The 20,746-nt window shown below is 46.8% G+C and overlaps 2 protein-coding genes across 8 annotated transcripts in view; one reads left to right on the forward strand and one right to left on the reverse strand.

Moving 5' to 3' along the window:
• APH1B (aph-1 homolog B, gamma-secretase subunit) overlaps positions 1 to 20,746 on the forward strand; it is a 213,777-nt gene that overhangs the window by 63,297 nt on the left and 129,734 nt on the right. The window contains exon 7 of one of the 5 annotated variants that reach the window (XM_028494908.2): positions 12,878 to 13,932. The exons of the other annotated variants lie outside the window; for them this stretch is intronic. The gene's annotated coding sequence lies outside the window, so the exon portion shown is untranslated. Of the gene's footprint in view, positions 1 to 12,877; positions 13,933 to 20,746 lie in introns of those variants that run through there. 5 annotated transcript variants of the gene reach the window in all.
• Positions 1 to 20,746, reverse strand: part of CA12 (carbonic anhydrase 12) — a 68,714-nt gene that overhangs the window by 22,494 nt on the left and 25,474 nt on the right. For all 3 annotated transcript variants that reach the window (XM_055088025.1, XM_007120501.4, XM_007120503.4), the window contains exons 3-8: positions 6,085 to 6,264; positions 5,040 to 5,182; positions 3,317 to 3,412; positions 2,413 to 2,476; positions 2,029 to 2,186; positions 540 to 669 (exon numbers count right to left, since the gene is read on the reverse strand). In XM_055088025.1, the coding sequence (XP_054944000.1) occupies positions 540 to 669; positions 2,029 to 2,186; positions 2,413 to 2,476; positions 3,317 to 3,412; positions 5,040 to 5,182; positions 6,085 to 6,264 (771 nt within the window). The remainder of the gene's footprint in view (positions 1 to 539; positions 670 to 2,028; positions 2,187 to 2,412; positions 2,477 to 3,316; positions 3,413 to 5,039; positions 5,183 to 6,084; positions 6,265 to 20,746) is intronic.

Below are 20,746 nucleotides of genomic sequence, written 5' to 3' on the forward strand. Positions count from 1 at the left end.
TTAGACCATGAGCTGCTTGTGGCTCAGATGTGGGTTAGGCCCACTTTCTAAAACCTTACAAAGGAGCATCCCTGGATGGTGGTGGTGCTGGTGGTGCCAGGAATCACCTGGCAAGGCCAAAGATGGGCCTTGGTGCCAAGAAAGCCTGTAAGAAGTTAGAAGGTTTGATCTCATGCAAAGGGCCCTATCATGTATCTTAGGAGAAAGGGTAGGTAGTTCTTCAGGGCAGAGAGGCCCCCAGAACATCCTCTCTTCCCCATCTGTGGGAGACTCCCAGACTTAATGATTGTTCTGGTCCATGCGCCTGGAGGCCCTGGCTCGTGCTTCTCTACCAAGGTTCAGGGAAGTCAAGGTCAGTGGTGGGAGACCTCAGTGAACCCACACAGTAGCTCCTCATGTATCTGGTTCCCTTGGCAGCCAGAGTGCTCTTAATCCATCTCCTAAGGGTATCAGTGACAATGCCCAAGAGCAGGGCACCCGATTTCATACAGAACAGACATCTCGGCACCACACTCGCCACACACACTGCATCTCCTCACCTTCACTTCGGAAGGAGACGTACACCAGCCTCTCCTCAAATTTCTGGACCTGCCGGAAGTTGTTGATCATCTCTCTAGGGGACGGGTCATCCACCCGTGTGCAGTACAGGGCTGTCTCCAAATCCATCAGCTGCGGGAGGAGAGCAGAAACACCCCCCACGGGCAGAGTGACGCCCCCTTGCCTGACCTCGAGGGAAAGGACCACCAGATCGCACCTCCGAGGCCTGGCGGGAGACCCTTGAGAAAGCAGTGGCGAAGCCAGAAGCTGCCCCTCCCCTGCGGGTATCTGAGTGATGGGGCTCGGGCGAGCCCGTGTGTCTTCCCACTGTCTTCCCACCTCCCGGGGCTGCCGGAAGGGTTCGTGCGGTCAGCTCCTGATTGAGCCCGAAACCTTCCCTGTGGGGAGGGAAACCTGGGGTGGTGAGGGGCTCCTCAGCCTCCCACGGAGACTGCATTCCCCTCCTGAGCCTCATTCAGAGCCCAGCCCTGAATCAGAGGGGCCTGGGGCTTAGTCTGATGGTCCTGTCAAAAGGAACAAAAAGAGGGAGGCAAGAGTCTCACAGGTCATCTGAATTCTAGTTCCATGGTATTTTCATACACCCACATAGATCATGTAACCGTTTCCAAGGCAGTTTCTGGGTTAGGACATCTTATTACTGCCTTTCTGATCATTTTCTCTCTTGATTCATCATGTCTTTATTCCTGTCAGCCTACTTGCTGCCGTTTATCGAGGTTACTCAGATCAATAGCTCAGAGTAGAAAGGGAGGAGCAGCAGTGAGAGAGCTGTGCTGGCTCAGGAAGCGGGTGGGGGCCATGAGCCAGTGTGCAGCGGCCCCCTGGCCCCGTCTCCTGGGCAGGCATGCTTCCTCCTGCTGAAACTCAGCTGCAGAGTAGAGACACCGGCAGTGACCTGGAACTCAGCTCTGTCTTTGGGTCTTAGCTCTGTCACTAACCAGCTGGTGATCCCCAAGTTTCCTCAACTCTCTAACCCTTGCTTTCATCACCTAAGAAATGAGAGGGTTAGAGATGATTCCTCAGGACTCTGTCCCCCAGTTTTACACTAGACTCTGAGCTTCTTGAAGGCAGAGATCCTCCCTTCCTCATTGCTGTAATCCCCATCCCCCCGGCTTTGTTCAGCAGTCTAACCTGATCCTACCTTTATTCTGCCCCTGTAAAGGAGCCATGCTCTTTCCTGCCTGGGAGGTAGACACTATCCACTGAGGGATATATTAGGAAACGCAGCATAACAGCTCTTATTTAAAGAACTGTGGAGACAGATTCATTTTCCCCACTTGACTTGATAGCTCCACTTTTGAAGCTCAGCCTGTAATTTCTGAAGTGCTTCCAAGCCCCTGTGATATTTGGGGAGGTTTTGAATAGCTGCCAGTGAAACTCTAAGTGAGGAAATCAAGTCGTTGATTATGATATGGGTGGTGGTAGTGTCCGAGGTACCACGTGCTCTCTGACAAGGAAGAGCACGACAGGTACCTGCTGCTGGGAAATTTCCACAGGGTTCCGGAAAACCGTCCAGAGCACGGTCGGGTAGCAAGGAGGTGTGGTCAGGGACCCTTGGTAGCGGTAGTACTCCTCAGGCCTCTTCGGCAGCAGCTCTTCAATGCTGAAACCCGGAATGGACACTTCTTGGCCTGGAGAAACACGTTGGGGGATGATGTCACCTTGCTCCCCAAGGCAGAGGTGCAGCTGAGCATATGACAGACTAGGAAGGTGAACTAGCCCCATTCTGAGCCATCTGATCCTAGGACTTGGTCACAGACAGTACCCGGCCCCCTGCGTGTGTTCTTCTTCAGATCACACAAGGGTGAATACACTCTTCTCCAACAGAGGGTGAATAAGCATCCAAGGACCTCTCACCTTTGTACTTTACATCTTCAAGGTGACTGAAGATCTTGTCGTATGATGGATTGAAGGAGCCCATCTGCAATAGAGATGGGGCAGGTTGAACAGGGACAGAATTTAATAGGCTGAGCTTGGCTGGACAATTGTGAATGGAAGAGCTCTGCTGAGGGTGTGTAATCAGCACTGCTGAGATCCTCCCCAAAGGATGCACTTTACTAGGACAGTTATGACGCATCACTAGGCTGTTAGGGGGTTGGCGGAATGGTCCTGCCCTCTTGCATCTCAGGACATCCTATTTCCAGCTCAAGGCACTGGGGCTGGGGTGTCCCAGAGCAATAGGTATAGCTTGTGCTCCTGATTATCTGGCTGTGAGCTTGAAGGCCACAGATAGCATGTTCTCTAACCAGAACTTAAGGGAGCTTGAGTTCATGCAAGCCAAATCAGGCAAGTAAGCATGTTGAGAAACGACATACGTGCTGTCTCCTTAGGGGGGAAAATGCAAGCAAATCAGGAGATGTTCCCATTTTCTGGGATTAAGGAAAGAACTTATGCTGCGGCTCCTATAAAGGATGGAGCTTGGATACTGGAAGTTGTATCAGGCATGTGATGGGGCAGCAGTGAATGATTCCCCCACCCCCGACAGGTCCTGTCCAACTTGGCAATTCCTTGATTATGCAATAGGGCTGGGGACTAGGACTCATTTTTCCAGTGTCACCTAGGACATGCCCATTTCTGTTGTCCAGCCACAGAAGGTGCTGCCTCCAGGCCAAGAGAGCAGGAACCCTGTGGGGAAATAGCCCCTGTTCTAGAGTCAAGACACAGCCGAAACGGAACAGACAGGTGTGCATGGAACCAAATGCCAAGTCTGATGTCATCCTGACTTCAAATTTCATGTAAAATGCCTCTCAACATCTCTTACCTCTATGAAAACAGCTAGGACTGCGAGGCCTTCTGGCTTGTCAATGGCGATGCTGGCACTGGGGTACAGGTCCGAGTTATAATAGACCATATGCAGCTGCAGTGGGACAGGGGAGATGAGTTGCTATCCATCAGGGGACAGGGGACCCATGGGAAGCTTTCACTTTGGCAGGAGACTGGAATCCAATGGGAGGGACAGACCACCCCCATCCCCAGCTAGATTCGGCCTCTCAGACCCTTGCCTCTTGGCCTCCCCAGTGTTCCCTTTTCTCTCAGTCCTCTAGACTGCAAACTCCACCAGGCCAGTCTGTCCATCTTATTCACTCATGGTATCCCAGTGTCTGATATGGTGCTTGAAAAGTACCAGGTACACAATAGATATTGAATGAATGAATGAACAAATTGGCTTTTATACTAGCTGTGAAAAAGCTTGGATACTTTGGAGCACTTCTCCCTTCTGATTTTTCCTACTTATTCTGGAGCCTGGGGCAAAATGGTCCCATGTGCCTTGCCCAGCCTCAGCCCGGCCACTCTGCATTTGATCCTGGGGGCCGGGGCAGTAAACCTCCAACTGTAACTTAATCATACTTGTACCCAGAGCAGGACATACATTTATCTCTCAGGTGGAGACAATCACAACATGACCTTTATAAAGGTTTTCTCATCTATATTTTAAGAGACCATGAAACAAAAATGCTACTCCATGAATGTAGACTCCAAAATACCATTCTAAACTCATTTTTTTTCAAAGCAGAAATTTCTTACCATTATTAAAGTGAGGAAAAGAGAAGCTTTTGAGAAATCTTGGGTTTAAAAAGTCTAGGTAAACTCTGATGAGTGATGTTGATAATGAGGGAGGCTATGCACGTGTGAGGGCAAAGGGTATATGGGAAATCTCTGTATCTTCCTCTGCCTTTTGCTGTGAACCTAAAATGCTCTTAAAAAAAAACAGTTTTAGGTAAGCATTAAGACATTGTTATGACAAGCTCTGACAATGTTTAACCTGATTTTTTTTTTTTCTTAATCAAGCAAAAAAAATGTTTATTTGGATCAAAGAATGCGATTTGGGGCACACAGATTTGGGTAGCTTCCCAAACAGTGTCCTGCTAGGGAGTAACAGGGGCTTTTAAAGGCAAAGAAGGGAGGTTTGCATTACAAAGAATTTTGTAATTTTCAAGTTGGAGGCAGAAGCTAGTCTTGGCTAAACATGGTTGAATACTAAGGCTGTTACTAGAGGGAGGGAAAAGTTCGTTAATGTGAGGGCTTCCCTGGTGGCGCGGTGGTTGAGAGTCCGCCTGCCCATGCAGGGGACACGGGTTCGTGCCCCGGTCCGGGAAGATCCCACATGCCGCGGAGCGGCTGGGCCCGTGAGCCATGGGCGCTGAGCCTGCGCGTCCGGAGCCTGTGCTCCGCAACGGGAGAGGCCACAGCAGTGAGAGGCCCGCGTACCACAAAAAAAAAAAAAAAAAAAAAAAAAAGACATGGAAACAAACTCAGCAAGTTCAGGAGGGGAAGGGGAGCGGGACACCACAGATGAGCCACAGCGTGGCCGGAGTGACCGTACCTCCCTGTGCTGCCAGCAGAGCTGGGGTGGGTGTGCAGAGCGAGACGGCACCCTCCACCTCACCCCCTGTGCTCTGATCTTATCTGCACGCCAGCCAAGTGGAAGGGTGCCAGACCACCCACCGCCGGGAATCCTCTGCCAGCCGGGCCGCCCTACTCACCTCGGCAGCAAAGTGCTTCCCACCCACAGTGTGCTCTGAGCCGTGAGGTTCCTTCTGGTCCCCCCAGTGCAGGTGCAGCTGCGAGGCATTGTAGCGGGCCCCGAGGCCCTGGATGTGCATGTCCTTGGGCAGTTTCACCTTCACTGCAGGGAGAGGAGGGGCAGTCTTCAGAGCCCTGGCCAGCTGAGTGCTGCCTGAGAGCAGGTGGGCATCACCTGCCCAGGGCCCAGACAGGGGCGGGTGGATACAGCGAGGTGGGGACCAGAGAGATGCAGCCTGTAGGTCAGAAACCTGGGCTCTTTCTCTGAGAATGTCCCCCTTTCACTACAGCTCTTCCAGTGGCACAAGCACCTTCTTGGTTCCCCTTGGAAAATGATGGCAGGAACTAATTTAGACCAATGGATGAACGTTTGTTTATATATCCATGTATTACACACTTGGCTATGAAGATAGAACCTGTCATGAAGTATCTGCCAAGCTGTAGAATTATATAACAACAACAACAATAATAATCGCTATTTATTAAGCACCTCTCTATTCTGGATATTAACATACATAATCTCTAGTCTTTACAGTACCCATCAATATGTCCATTTTCCAGATGAAACCTCAAGGAGTTTAAAATTCTTATCCAGAGTCTCATGACTCATAAGTAGTCAAGCCACGATTCAAATTTGGGTTGGTTTGACTCCAAAGACTGGGCAAGCCCCCCAGTAAACTGCGTGGCCCCTTGAGTTGTTCATGGTGCCCCAGAATTCACTCCCGCACCATATCCAATAGGCCAAGGGGCTCAGGCCTGTCCCCTCTCCCATCCCAAGAGATGTGCCGCTTCTGAGAGGTACCACCCCGGCAGAACCACCTGATCCCAGGACCTGCAGCATCCCCTGGAGAGAGTGGTCCAAGCATCCCACAAGGCCGCCCATTTGCCCTCCTTCCTGGGTGCCTCAGTAGAACCCACCCTACCCCCTGCCCCGGCAGACAGAAGAGGCCAGGGAGCTGAGAAAAGCTCAGACACCCCTTCAGGTCTTGGAGGTCGCTCCCTCACCTGAATGGCCATTGTTGGTCAGGACAAATTGCTGGTTGGCAGACTCACTGTAGCCTTGGAAGCCAAGGGGCACAAGGCTGGCGTTGTACTGGAGGATGTCATCGTGCAGGTCTATTGGGGACTGCGTCAGGCCCCCACATGATGGGTAGCTCTTGGACCAGCTCTCCTCCCCGTCGGAACCTGGAAGGAGAGATTCAGGTCCATGACTTAATCTGTTTTCCACTAAAGTTTTTTCCTCACCTTCTAATTCTGTGTGCAATACAATTACTCCTTTTCTATTCTTTTCTTAATCCCCAGAGGTATAATCTTTTTTTTTTTTTTTTTTTGCGGTACGTGGGCCTCTCACTGCTGTGGCCTCTCCCGCTGCGGAGCACAGGCTCCGGACGCACAGGCTCAACGGCCATGGCTCACGGGCCCAGCCGCTCTGCGGCATGTGGGATCCTCCCGGACGGGGGCACGAACCTGTATCCCTTGCATCGGCAGGCGGACTCTCAACCACTGCACCACCAGGGAAGCCCCCCAGAGGTATACTCTTAAGGCCAGAAACCCCAGCCTACAGAATCAGGTCATGCAAATGCCTCCAGACCATTTGCTTTTGAAGTGATGTGGGGAAAGAGGGACCAGAGCAGTCCTGTGGCAGGGACTCTGCATTATTCTGTCCATTGTTCATATTTCGACCTGATGCACATCTATTCGACATGAAGACCTTGTGACTCTCAGCAGTTTAGCATCTGTGTATTGAACACCTACTATGAGCAGCAATTGCTCTGGGTCTTGGGGCTGCCCAAGCTTACATTCTAGTGGGGAAGAATTTTGTTTTTAATTTTATAATTTTTTTGTGTTTTTAGAAGCTAAGGACATTGTGTTGTTGTTGTTGTTCAAGTTCAGTTTAAAACCTATGGCTCTCTTTCCTTTGGTACTTTTTTAAAACTGAAGTATAGTTGCTATACAATATTATATGTTACAGGTGTACAATGTAGTGATTCACAATTTGTAAAGGTTATACTCCATGTATAGTTATTATGAAAGGTTGGCTATATTCCCCATGTTGTACAATATATCCTTGTAGCTTATTTTATACCTAATAGTTTGTACCTCTTACTCCCCTACCCCTATATTGCCCCTCCACCCTTCCCTCTCCTAGTGGGGAAGAATTTATTTAATCCACTGGGATGTCCCACATTGGAAAAATTGGACTGTCTCCAACTCCAGGTAGGTCTTTGAGGTTGGTGATTTACAGGTATGATCTTCCCGATAGAAACCCTTGAGGACATTGACTCTGAATACCCACATCTAGAGCAAGTAAAAACCCCCAACCTGATAGGGAAGCTGGGAAAATATCAAGAAATTACAAGACGGGAATCACGGAGCTAAATGCAGTGTTTATGCTGGGGAAAAGTATGACAATATTACAAACTAATTATTACAATATAATTGACACACTAGCAGTGAGGAGGAGCAGACTTATCAAATAAACCCTCCAGGGCTCAGGCTTCCTGCTAACTACCAGGTAATAGTCCTTCCCCTGGAAATGAAAATAATCCAATTCCACGTTCAGTTTCTTACTCCCACAGGGAAAAGTCTTTCAAGGATGTAAGGCTATGTTTAAAAGATTATCTCCCATGGCAATTAAGTGGATTTTCAAGCTGAGGTTTCTCCAGAAAAGCCAATAATTGGCAGGTCACAGCTCGTTAGAGTAGAACCATGGTGCCCTGTGGGCTCTCTAGGAGTTGGGAACCAAGGCTTGCCACCTGGAGTTCATTCATCAGTATTTCAGCACACGGAAAGGTGTCACCTAGAGCAGAAGGGGTAGGAATGCCACGTCTTCTGGGCACCCTTGCCATAGGCCACAGCACCATTTCACAGGAGTGTGCGTGTGTACACCGGCCTCACAGAATCCCCATCCCCTGCGCCTTGTTCTGTAACTAGGGGACCTCACCTGAGAGTAGGGATAGCTAGAAGCAAAACTTGGTGCCCACATTCATTTGAAATGCTATGAGGACTTGGTCCAAGGTCTGGACACACACAGGAGAACCCTCTAATATTTCAGGTTGTCAACCTTCGGGTATACCTTTTCAGAAATGTTGGAGCTGGAAGGGATTTCAGACTCTCCAGCCCAACCTCTCACTGGATACCAGTTTTCCCAACTCTCACATGTCAGAGTTTCCACTGAACTGTATTGTTTTTCTTTCCACGGCCTCAAAGCCCTGGACTCAAGGCAACTAAACTACACCAAGATGGCGACTGGCGGAGAGGCAGGCTGGAGGACACCAAGGCAGTCACTCCAGGGGGCAGACTGGATTAGGGCAGTTACTCAGCTGAGGGCAAAACCGAATTCCTTAGAGACCACAGGGTTCAGAGATGAAGCAGTCAAGAGGTATCATGCCAACCCTGAGGGTCAGGAAGCAGCGCAGCTCCCAGGTGGCAACCCTTCCAGAGTGAGGCTGCCAGCCTGTTCCCTGCTCACAGCAGCATCTGGGCCCACAGCCAGGGTGGCAGAAGCTGCCAGACAGGCATGAATGGAAAAACTCAGGAAGTGAAGAGGCGTGGCAAAGAGATCTTCCCTTGAACACATAGCTAAAGAGAACCGAGTAAGAAGAACTTTCTTTTCCCAGAGCCAGAGCTCCCCTGAAGATTTCATGGAGGGGACTGGGCCATCCCATTTCATCTCTGTGAACCCACGTCGTGCTTAGGATCACATGCATAACAGGCACTGAGTAAACATCTTCCCCAAAGAATGAAAGACCCCCAAAGAACAGAGAGCTTGGGGAAAGGTTATGAGGAGGAATTTTCCTTTTGCCCTAAATACTTTCTTGGAAGTTGGCCAAATTAGGTATTTGGGAGCAGAAAAGACTAAGGATATAAAAGGCAACAGAGTCAGTGGTGGCAAAACCTTCCTAGGAAAGAGAAGCAGCTGTATTGGACCCGGAGACTCCAGAGAACCAGATTCCGGCACCAGCCGTCCACCCCTCTCCATCTCCGTGAGTGGCCTCAAGCCAGTCACCTTCCCTGCCTTAGTCTCCTTTGCCCTTTGTGCAAATGGGAGGGGTGGACACTATGTTCTGGAAGGTCCCTTCTGACTCTAAAGCTCTGAGATTTATTAAGATTGCTAGGACTAAGCACCTTCACCTCTATATCAGGCCGGTTGGAACGGGTTGGAGAGAATTGCTCATCCAAAGGCAGCTCCTGGGCATGTGACGAGGTGCCCAGTGGGAACCAGCTGTGGGAACGAGGGCACAGGGCGCTGCTGCTCCTGGGGCTGGCGGGAGAGTGGGCAGTGCTGCCGGTTTGGGCTGCTGACCACTGGGAGCACTCGTCCTGAGTACCCATCACGGGCCCTTTGGGCAGCAAGATCTAGGAAGCCTTTCCTCCCCCTCCTCCTCCTCATTATGATGATGGTGATGATGATGTTAGTAGTTTTGGTCCTTACACCTCTACAAGTCCATGGGGTCAACAAGGCAAGAGTTGCCCCATTCTGTAGACGAAAAATTGAGATGAAGTGATTTGCCCAAAGGCAGACTTTGGCTTAGTAACAGAGTTACCTTGCCTGGGTCACAGGACCTCCATGCCTTCTATTTCATTATTTATCCAGGAGATTTCGTGCATGCTCGTATCCTCCTCCTCCCATGATCTCCTTGAAGGCAAGGACCGTGTCTCATTCACCCCTGCCTTGTCCACAATGCCTGGCATAGAGCAGGCCCTCACATGTTTACTGAGCTGGATTCTCTTACTAATTTTGTGCTTGTTCCTCTCCACGGAAGCATGCACCTATATTAAACCCCCTAGTTTCTCTCTATTCCCCCACATAATTTTCTTTTTCCTATATAAAGTAAAGAAAAATGATGTTACTTGCTCAGGTTCAAAAATTACCCTCCTAGCTTTCTAGTGTACCTGCATGAGGTTTTGTTCTGTGTGGGGCCACTCATTGAAAAAGAAATCCGGTTGCTGGCCGGTAGCCTGGGAGACGATCTGCTGAGTATGGGGTTTCATTGCAGTTCACGGGACCCTCCGCCAGCGTGTGATGGCTGTGTCCCCTTCTTACATGGCTAGAGACATTGTCAGAGCAGCCTCTGATCTCTGTGGCTTGTGAGTGAGAGAGAGAGGTGCCATGTGGCTGGGCACCAGGACACCCAGTATCAGACACGTAGGCAGCAGGCTCCCTTCTGCCCTGCAGCCTCTGTGTGAGCAACGTGTGACTCATTGCTGCTCTAACACTGCACTTTCTTTCGCTGGCAGCTACTGCCCAGGCTGTAATTTTTCAACTTGTTCTCAGCTTTCACACTCGTGCCAAGCGCTCTGCTGCCAGAAAACCTCTCCTGGGACTGACTCTTCCAAAAGAAGCATTTATTTCCAGTTACCGTCAAAATGTGACTTTTCTCTCGGGCTGTGACTTTGCTTCTTCCTTGGATTAGATTCCTCGCATGATCATGATAAAGGAGATCATGTGTATCTCACAGTTTGTTTTTCCAACTAAAATCAAGGCATTATTTCTTTCCACGTCATGAATTTTTCTGTTTGAGGCAAAACAGAAGTGGACCAAATTTCTGTTTTGAATTGTAACAAGAGATTAACGTGGCACGGCTTAAAATGCCTCTCATGCTTTCCAGCTGGGCATTATTGAGGCCCAGAGTACAAGACTTGCATTACCCGAGGACCAGGATTTCTTTCAGGGAAAATGTCAAATGCGTGCAACCGTAGAGAGAGGAGCAAAATGAACCCCACATCCCCGAGCTTCAACAACTAACAATCCACAGCCTATCCACCTTCATCTCTACCACACCTGCTCTCCCCTATCCCTGGATAATTTTGAAACAAATCCAAATATATCTCATCTGAGCATATTTCAGTATGTCTCTAAAACATAAGGGCTCTTAGAACGAAAGCACAATACCATTACCACACTTAAAAAGTTAACAATTCCTTAATATTATTAAATCCAGTCAGAATTCAAAATTTTCCAATTATCTCACATCTTTTTAAAGCATTTCTTTTTACAAACAATAAATGCTGGAGAGGGTGTGGAGAAAAGGGAACCCTCTTGCACTGTTGGTGGGAATGTAAATTGATACAGCCACTATGGAGAACAGTATGGAGGTTCCTTAAAAAACTAAAAATACAACTAGCATACAACCCAGCAATCCCACTACTGGGCAGATACCCTGAGAAAACCATAATTCAAAAAGAGTCATGTACCACAGTGTTCATTGCAGCTCTATTTACAATAGCCAGGACATGGAAGCAACCTAAGTGTCCATCATTGGATGAATGGATAAAGAAGATGTGGCACATATATACAATGGAATATTACTCAGCCATTAAAAGGAATGAAACTGAGTTATTTGTAGTGAGGTGGATGGACCTAGAGACTGTCATACAGAGTGAAGTATGTCAGAAAGAGAAAAACAAATACTGTGTGCTAACACATATATGTATGGAATCTAAAAAAAAAGGAAAAAGAAAAAAAATGGTCAGAAGAACCTAGGGGCAAGATGGGAATAAAGATGCAGACCTACTAGAGAATGGACTTGAGGACAAGGGAAGGGGGAAGGGTAAGCTAGGATGAAGTGAGAGAGTGGCATGGACATACATACACTACCAAATGTAAAATAGATAGCTAGTGGGAAGCAGCCGCATAGCACAGGGCGATCAGCTCATGCTTTGTGACCACGTAGAGAGGTGGGAGGGAGGGAGATGCAAGAGGGAGGAGATATGGGGACATATGTATATGTATAACTGACTCACTTTGTTATAAAGCAGAAACTAACATACCATTGTAAAGCAATTATACTCCAATAAAGATGTTAAAAAAATAAAATAAAATAAAATAGGAATTTCAGAGTTAAAAAAACATTTCTTTTATTGAAGTATAGTTAATTTACAATGTTGCATTAATTTCTGCTGTACAGCAAAGTGATTCAGTTATGCATATATCTTTTATATGTATAACTGACTCACTTTGTTATAAAGCAGAAACTAACATACCATTGTAAAGCAATTATACTCCAATAAAGATGTTAAAAAAATAAAATAAAATAAAATAGGAATTTCAGAGTTAAAAAAACATTTCTTTTATTGAAGTATAGTTAATTTACAATGTTGCATTAATTTCTGCTGTACAGCAAAGTGATTCAGTTATGCATATATCTTTTTCGTGTTCTTTTCCGTTATGGTTTATCGCAGGATATTGAATATGGCTCCCTGTGCTTTACAGTAGGACCTTGTTGTTTTCATATCTTTTTAATGGTTGTTTGTAAAATTCAGGATTCGGAGAAGGTCCACATAGTGAAGCTGGTTGTTGTGTTATGGCCTAGATCTCAATTTGATGGCGCTAGGCCTTGTCAGAGGACAGCTGGCCCCACTCTTCCAAGGCTCAAAATCTCAGAGCCAGGCTGGCTTGGCCCATCCTTTGCCCTCGGGGTGGGTCATGGGGTCCCAAGTTTCCACCATCACCACCACCACCCCGGTTAGGCCCTTACCAGGTCACACTGCAGAGGCTCCACGTGGAGTCCCCGCTCCAGCCTTTCCTGTTGCTGCCAGAACCAGGTGTAGCCCTGCTCCCGTGGTACCACCCATCCGTCCACTCCCTTTCTCCATAGCACACCCTGCCCTGCCCCCGCCCCCAATAAAACAAAGCAGAACCGCAGCCACACCCACCGCAGTTCGCCCCCATGGTCAGGCCAGCTCCCCCATCCTCAGACCAACCTTCACAAATGTTCTTATGCTAAAAATCTGCTTACAATGCTGCCTTCTTTCCTCTCTACCTTTCCAAATCTTGTCCATCTCCAAAATCCAGCTCAAGTCCTGGGCAAGCTACTCCAGCACTTTCTTCCTGCCTTGAACTCCCAGGCCAGATTACCCGGCTTCCTACGATGGTACAGTGCCTTGAATTGTCATTTAGCCATCTCACCTGTGACTGTTACTCTAAACTCGTTCCAGACTAGAACTCTGTCTGTAAGTTTTGAAGACCTTTGGAAGCCTAGAACTCTGTCACATCCCTCCCCCGTATCTGAGCATATAGTGGCATTTCCTAGACACTCAATGAATTGATTTGGAGGGTTTCTTAAGCTCATTTCAGAAATCTAGCCATAAAGGGATAGGAGAAGGGTGTGTGTGTGGGGCGGGGGGCGTGTGTGGTGTTTATAGGAAGATGAGGGTGACGAGAAGCATTTTTTATTTTTTAATGAAGAGACTTGAGCACACTTCCACGCAGAAGGAAAGGGGAATAGATAAGGAAGGATGGTTGCAGGAGAAAGAGGGGCTGATTCATGGAGTGTGGCCCTAAGAAGACAGTGGGGGAGGGGTGGACCCAGCCAGCAGAGGTAGAAATTACCTCTGGGCTGAAGGAGGCACTCAGTAAGTGTTTGCTGAATGGATCAGACCAGAACACTGAAGCCTTCCTGGAAAGGAAGCCCATGGAGTAAAAACCCAGTCAGAAATCCTAGAACCCAGCAGGCCTGCAGAGGTGATCAGAGAAGAGGATGGGCCGTGGGCTGACAGACAGTCTCAGTTTCTCACATTCTGAGATGCACGCAGCCCAAGTACCCCCATGAGCCTAAAAGAGTCGATGTGATTTTTAAAGTGAACCTATTTTTGGCTATTTTCTTACTACACTGTATGTCTTGTTTTAAATTTTAATACAATTTCAAAGCAGGTACAACAGTAAAGAGCATAGTAGCATGGCCCCGTGTACCCATCTCTCCATGACTAATCTAGTTTCATCCATACCCCCCACCCTATCCATTCCCCCTCCACTGGGTTCCTTTGAAGAAAATCTATGGATGCTTATATATAACTATAGGTAAGAACTCTGTAAAAAATAACCACAATATCATCTTCACATCTAAAAACTGTTAACAATGATTTCTTGCTTTTTTTTAAATTAAAAAATCTTTATTGGAGTGTAGTTGCTTTACAATGGTGTGTTAGTTTCTGCTTTATAACAGAGTGGATCAGCTATACATATACATATATCCCTATATCTCTTCCCTCTTGCGTCTCCCAATGGTTTCTTAATGTCATCAAATATCCAGTGCAAATTCAAATTTTCCCAATTGTCTCATAAATCTTTTTTGGTTTTTTTCCAATTTTTTAATTGAAGTATAGTTGCTTTACAATGTGTCAGGTATATAGCAAAGTGATTCAGTTTTATATATATATATATATATATATATATCTTTTTCAGATTCTTTTCCATTGTAGGTTATTATAAGATATTGAATGCAGTTCCCTGTGCTATAGTCTCATATATTTATGAAATAGATTGTTTGGATCAGGGTCCAAATAAGGTCCATGTATCATGACTGGTTAATATGTCCCTTGAGTTTCTTTTAATCTATAGGTCCTCCTTTTACTTCTCTCCAACATGGGTATATTTGCTGTGTACATACGTATGTAGAGACTCACTACTGCCTTGGGCAAATAAGAATTCATGCAAGTAAATGAAGGATAATCTTATTATTTGATAATCTGTTTGCAGACATGGTATGGGGTAAGTAAAACACTTTTTGGGTTGAGTAATTTCTTATATTTATACATTTACTACATATACGTTACAGCATGTATTGTAATAATAAAAGCATATAGGGCTTCCCTGGTGGCGCAGTGGTTGAGAGTCCGCCTGCCGATGCAGGGGACACGGGTTCGTGCCCCGGTCCGGGAAGATCCCACGTGCCGCAGAGCGGCTGGGCCCGTGAGCCATGGCCGCTGAGCCTGCGCCTCCGGAGCCTGTGCTCCGCAACAGGAGAGGCCACAACAGTGAGAGGCCCGCGTACCGCAAAATAAATAAATAAAATAAAATAAAAGCATATAGGGCTCCTTAGAAGATCAGAACTATGTAATTACTGGTACAGTTGGATTGCTGTTTCTTTCTGATTACTCTTTCTCACTGACTGCATCCTATGTGCTTCAGAATAACAAAAATTCTAGTGAAAATAAATATTGTTTGTAACTTGACTATATCTGACGAGTCTGGACAAAAAAAAAAAGTATTCATTATTATCCTATTATGACGTTTACCTTTTTGGGCCTTTCTAAGTCTGTCCCTCAGACCTACCTGGCGCCCCTGACATTTGTGGCAACCACACTCTTGGGGTAGAGCCCTCAGTGTCTGTGTGAATGCCTGGGCAGCCTGTCCTGGGCCACCATCCCCAGGGCCTGTCTCTTTGGACTGGCTACCAAAACACAGTCAGGTCAAAACTTGCCCCAATGGATAAAACTACAGTGGCAAGGTTTTACACATTCTAGATGTTGACACACCTTTTTTTAACCAACAGTCAAAATTTTCGTATAATAAAAGCTTTTGGTCAGTCCCCAGGGTTTGTTTTGTAAGGGGATCTGACTCTAGTAAAAATGCCTCCAGTCTGGGCATGTATATTTATATGAAAATGATCACAGATTGTGTATCAAATTTGAATTCACAATTAAATAGATTATATTTGCAATTTAAAAATGAGTATTCAAATGTTGAACAAAAGAGAAAATTGCTAAATGCCCTCCTTGGAGTGCTGTTTAATTTTGAAGTTAATTCATTCATTTCTTCAACAGATGTGCCTCCTGTGGGCCTGGCACTGTATTTAGTATTGAAGATACAATGGAGAACACGACAGATCTGGTCTCTGTCCTCATGGGACTTACATTCCAGTGGAAAAGACTGATAATAAATTACAGATAAGCAAACCAATACATAAGTAAAATAATTCCAGTCTGCAGTCAATGCTATAAGGAAATAAGCAAGGGCTATGATGGAGAAAAATGGAGGGACCACTATGGACCAGGTGGTGCAGGCAGGCTTCTCAGAGGAGGCACCATTAAAGTTGAGACTTAAAGGATGGGACTGAGCCCACCATGAGGCAAACCTGGGGAATGGCATTCCAAAGGGAGTGCACAGAGCACTCAGAGACCCTCCTGCAACAGAGAGCTTGTATATTTTATGTGTATGTGATGTAAAGGCTCAGAATGAACTTAGGGTTCATCTGGCTTCCCCCTGGCCAGGCTGGTGCTGCCCTATGACAAGGCTGAGTGGGAGTCATTCAGCACCCGCTCAGGTATACTCCAACGTCTGTTAGAAAGGTCCTCCTTTCAGGGGGCTGGGACCCAGCTCTCTCTGGGGGTCACCCATCCTTCGTGGTCCTGTGGCTGGAGCCATAGAGAACACAACTAAGCCACAGGACCCCATTCAGAAGGGAAGGCAGCCTCTGTATCCTCTCTAAATCCATCTCAATACCACACATTCTCAGGATGTTGTTAGGATGCAGAAGTCACATTTTTAAAATATGTTTTATATATATTTGACAGCTCCTGCAGTTCGCTTCTGAAGTTGATTAAAAGATACATGGCTTCCCATAAAAGTCCAGAGGGTTCAGCTGGTCAGTAGAATGGGGTTCCCACAGCATCTGCCTTGGCTGGATTCTTGCCCCCTGAGCCCAAGGCCACATTGTGCTGACTCTGCCAGTTTCCCTGCCAGTCAAGCGGAGAGGCATGGCCATAAAGCCCAAGATCCTGCCCAGAAGGAGAGGAGGCCAGCAGAGGGGTGGGTTAATGATTGACAGGTGATGTCTTATGGTTTTATTATAAACAAACAGAGGTCAAGGAACCAAACTGGCGTTGAAGCCTTTTCTTTGTTAATATTACAAGTGAATCAGAGACAGGGCAGAGCAAGGGCTGGAGAGTCAGTGTTACTTATTATTGACAAAGCTTAAAGCTGGACTGCCATAGCAGGCCCATTCTGCTTCCTTGGTTTTTACTGTTACAGATCAATAAAAATAGGAGTGTTTTCTAAAGTTGCTGTTAAGCCATACTTTATATCGAACTTTTTATTATTTCAATTTTTGTTTGGGTCGGCTTGAGAGGCAGGAGACTGGGAAAGGGTAAATTCCTCCCAAGCCACTCTTTGGCATCCTTTCTGGTTTAGCCATGGCAGTGGGGCCCGTAGTGCAGGCTGGGGAGCGAGAAGAGGTGAGCTGCAGGACTGGGGCCGCCAGCTCAGCTCTCTGCTGAACCTTGCGAGGTCCTTCCCCTCCATCTTGCCATACTTAGAGGGCCCCTCCCTCTCCAGTAATCCCCTTCCAATATTGCTGGGGTGGAGAGGAGAGGGGAGGTATGGGTGTAGCTAGAAGAAAAGGCTTTGCGGTCATTTACCCTTTGGCTTCCAGGCATTTGTCAGGTCCTTTCTGGAGGGAAGGCTTTTATAGGGAGGAGGGTGAGGTTTCCAGGATGCCAAAGATAAATGGTGACAACTGTTTGCTTTTGCTCCTGCATCTCTGGCACCCTCTTAGGTTCTTTTGCCTTAGAGAGCGTTCATTGTGGCGAAGCTCTGCCCACCTCTTCGGACTCCTCTGAGCCTGCTCTCCCCTCCCCTTTTTATTGCAGCAATGCTGAGACACACCAAGCTGCATCCCAGCTCCCAGAAACACCCTCTCCCTGCCCCTCTCACCCCCCAAAAGGCAGAACCAAGTGTTTCCCCATCCCCGATGCTCCTGTGGAGCCCTTTACACTTCTCTTTCCTAGAGGCACCTACACTTATCCAAATAACATTTTATACTTTTCTACCCCAGTAGACCAGTGGTTCTCAAAAGTGTGGTCCCTGGACAAGCATCACCACCATCACCACCTAGGAACCTGTTAGAAATGCAGATTCTTGGGTCTCCCCCCCACCCCCAGACACCCTGACCCAGACACTCTGGGGGTGCTGCCCGGCATCTGTCATTGAACAAGCCCAGTGGGTGACTCAGCGCTCGCTGACGGTTGGGAAGCACTGCACTGGGCTCTCAGCTTGTCCCATTCATTCCTGTATCCCTGACTCCTCCCACTGAGCCTGCACATCAAAGTGCTCAGCAAAGGATTCCTGAACAACAACAGGCCACTAATAAGTTAGACAAGTTGCTAAGGTGGTAACGGCCTAACCGGTTAGGGAAACCAAGCCAGGCCCATCACCTGTCAGTGCTCAGTACATGTTATTCTCTTTGATCTTCTCTGACTTGTTCACAAAGGAATTTCGGTCGATGTAAACACACAAAGTCCCCAGAAGAACCCGACATCCTGCCCTACCCTCCTAAAAAAAGAATATTAAAAATATTCTTTCTCCATGCTCAGGCAAAGACCACCTCTGAATAGTAAGAACTGCAGACACCATCTTTTTAATGCACTGTTATATGTATAATTATGGAAACATAATTATGGTGTTTGAGGTCATTTTTCTTCAATGTTGACCATTAGGAACATAACTTCCTTTTCTAAATCTGTTTTCATGACTCATTTCATGTCTTTAATGGTGTGTGTGTGTGTGTGTGTGTGTGTGAGGCAAAATATACATAACATAAAATTTACCATTTTTAACCATTTTAAAGTGAATTCAGTGGTGTTAATTACAGTCACACTGTTGTGCAAACATCATCACTAGCCCTTTCCAAAACTCTTTCCATCATCCCAAACGTACATTCCTGGTGGTGCAGCGCTGTGGAAAACACTTTGGTGATTCCTTAAAAAGTTAAACATAGCATTGTCATATGACCTGACAATTCTACTCCTAGAGTAGAATTTTGAGGTATATACTCAGAGGACTTGAAAGCAGAGACTCAAACAGATACTTGTACACCAATGTTCATAGCAGAATTATTCGTAATAGCCGAAAGGTGGAAATAACTCATGTGCCCATCAAGACATGAAGGGATAAATAAAATGTGGTATACACCTACAGTGGAATACTGTTCAGCCGTAAAAAAGCTCAGCTCATTTTAACATACAACTTCTTTTCCAAGAATCTAACCAACTAGATGTTTGAGGAGACCTGAGGTGACTTTCTGTATTTTCACATCTATCACAGAAGCAAACTTACAGTAGATGCTCAGTAAACACTCACTGGTTGAGGAAGACTCTCTGTATCTTACTTGGTCTAGACTCAAAACAGTTGGTGTCAGACTTTGGTGTGTATCAGAATCCCCTGGAGGACTTGTGAAAACACAAATTTCTTGTTAAAACACAGATTGTTAAAACACTCTCAGGGTTTCTAATTCAGAAGGTTTGGAGTGCAGTCCCAGAATGTGCCTTTCTAACCCAATTCCCAGGTTTTGCTAGTGCTGCTGGTCTGGAGACCACACCCTGAGGACCACTGGTCTAGCTCAGTATTTCTCAACCCTAACTGCACATTGGAGCTTCCTAGAGCTTCTAGGTTTGCCCCTGGCCCCCGCCCCAGAGATCAGGTTTAATGAGTCTTGGGTGGTGTCCAGATACAGGAGGCTTTAAGAAGCTGCTCAGGTGATTCTAATGTGCAGCCGAAGTTAAGAAGAGCTGGTAGAAAGCCAGCATTACATCCACACCGTTGGGGCTGGAGCCAGGGCTTTTTGTTCTCTGGTGTCAAGGTAGGGTTTCTTTTTTCCCAAAGTAATTAATTTTTTATTGTGGCAGAATATATATAACATAAATTTACCATTAATTACATTTAGTATATTCACAGTGTTGTACAACTGTCACCACTGTCTAGTTCCGGGATATTTTCATCATCCCAAAGGAAACGCCACACTCACTAAGCAGTCATTTCCCCTCCTCCCCCCAGCCCTTGGCAACCACTAATCTACTTGCTGTCTCTATAGGTTTGTCTCTTCTGGATATTTCTTATAAATGGAATCATACAATTTGTGTCTGGCTTCTTTCACACAGTATAATGTTTTCAAGGTTCATCCATGATGTAGCATGTATCAGTACTTCATTCCTTTATTATGGCTGCTGAGTATCCCATTGTATGGATGTATCACACGTGTTTCTCATTTCATAGGGTTGCTTTTTGTTGTAGTTTAAATATTTGACTGCGGTTAACTTGCTATTCTCTGCTATAAAATAGCTGTTGACTGAAATAAAGCATTCACGTTCCTCTTGTGTGGGTTTTAGAAAGTAAACTGTGAACAGAGCTGGCCCGAAAGGAAGCTGGAGATAATACAGCCTGGTTTCCTGGAGACGAGGGTCTGGGGGCCAATGAAGTTATTATTTGTAACAAGCTTCTGAATGAAGAGAGAAAACTTCAAATAATCATGATAATAAAGGCGTATTCCAAGCAAGGTGATCAAGCAATGTTCCCTGGCAGCAAAAGGAAACTGATGGGAGAGCAAATAATGTGAGCAGAGGCTGCCTTAGTGACCCGCTCCTTCCCTGGGAGAGGGGGAGAGGGGGAGAGGGGGAGGACGGGAGGGGGGGAGGGAGAGGGAGAGGGAGAGGGAAATGTAACAGGTGCTTTTAATTGTCGGTATGGCTGTCTCTGCTGCCAAAAAGCTGCTCTTCTCTGCCTTGCTCCCCCATCCACCTTCTCAGCACTCATCTTTGAGAAAAGTGTGAGGCTGTGAGTGAGGACCCGAGACTGGATGGGATGGCTAGACAGCAGGTCAGGGGCCGTCCTGCATATCTAAGTTGGATGTGGCCCTGAACATGCGGCCCTGAACAAGCTATTTAGTTGTGGACTTTTTTTTTTAATTCTATTTATTTATCTATCTATCTATCTATCTATCTATTTATGGCTGTGTTGGGTCTTCGTTTCTGTGCGAGGACTTTCTCTAGTTGCGGCGAGCGGGGGCCACTCACTATCACGGCCTCTCGTTGCGGAGCACAAGCTCCAGACGCGCAGGCTCAGTAGTTGTGGCTCACGGGCCCAGTTGCTCCGCGGCATGTGGGATCCTCC

The sequence above is a fragment of the Physeter macrocephalus genome, chromosome 11 (assembly GCF_002837175.3).
Source record: "Physeter macrocephalus isolate SW-GA chromosome 11, ASM283717v5, whole genome shotgun sequence".
NCBI lineage: Eukaryota > Metazoa > Chordata > Mammalia > Artiodactyla > Physeteridae > Physeter > Physeter macrocephalus.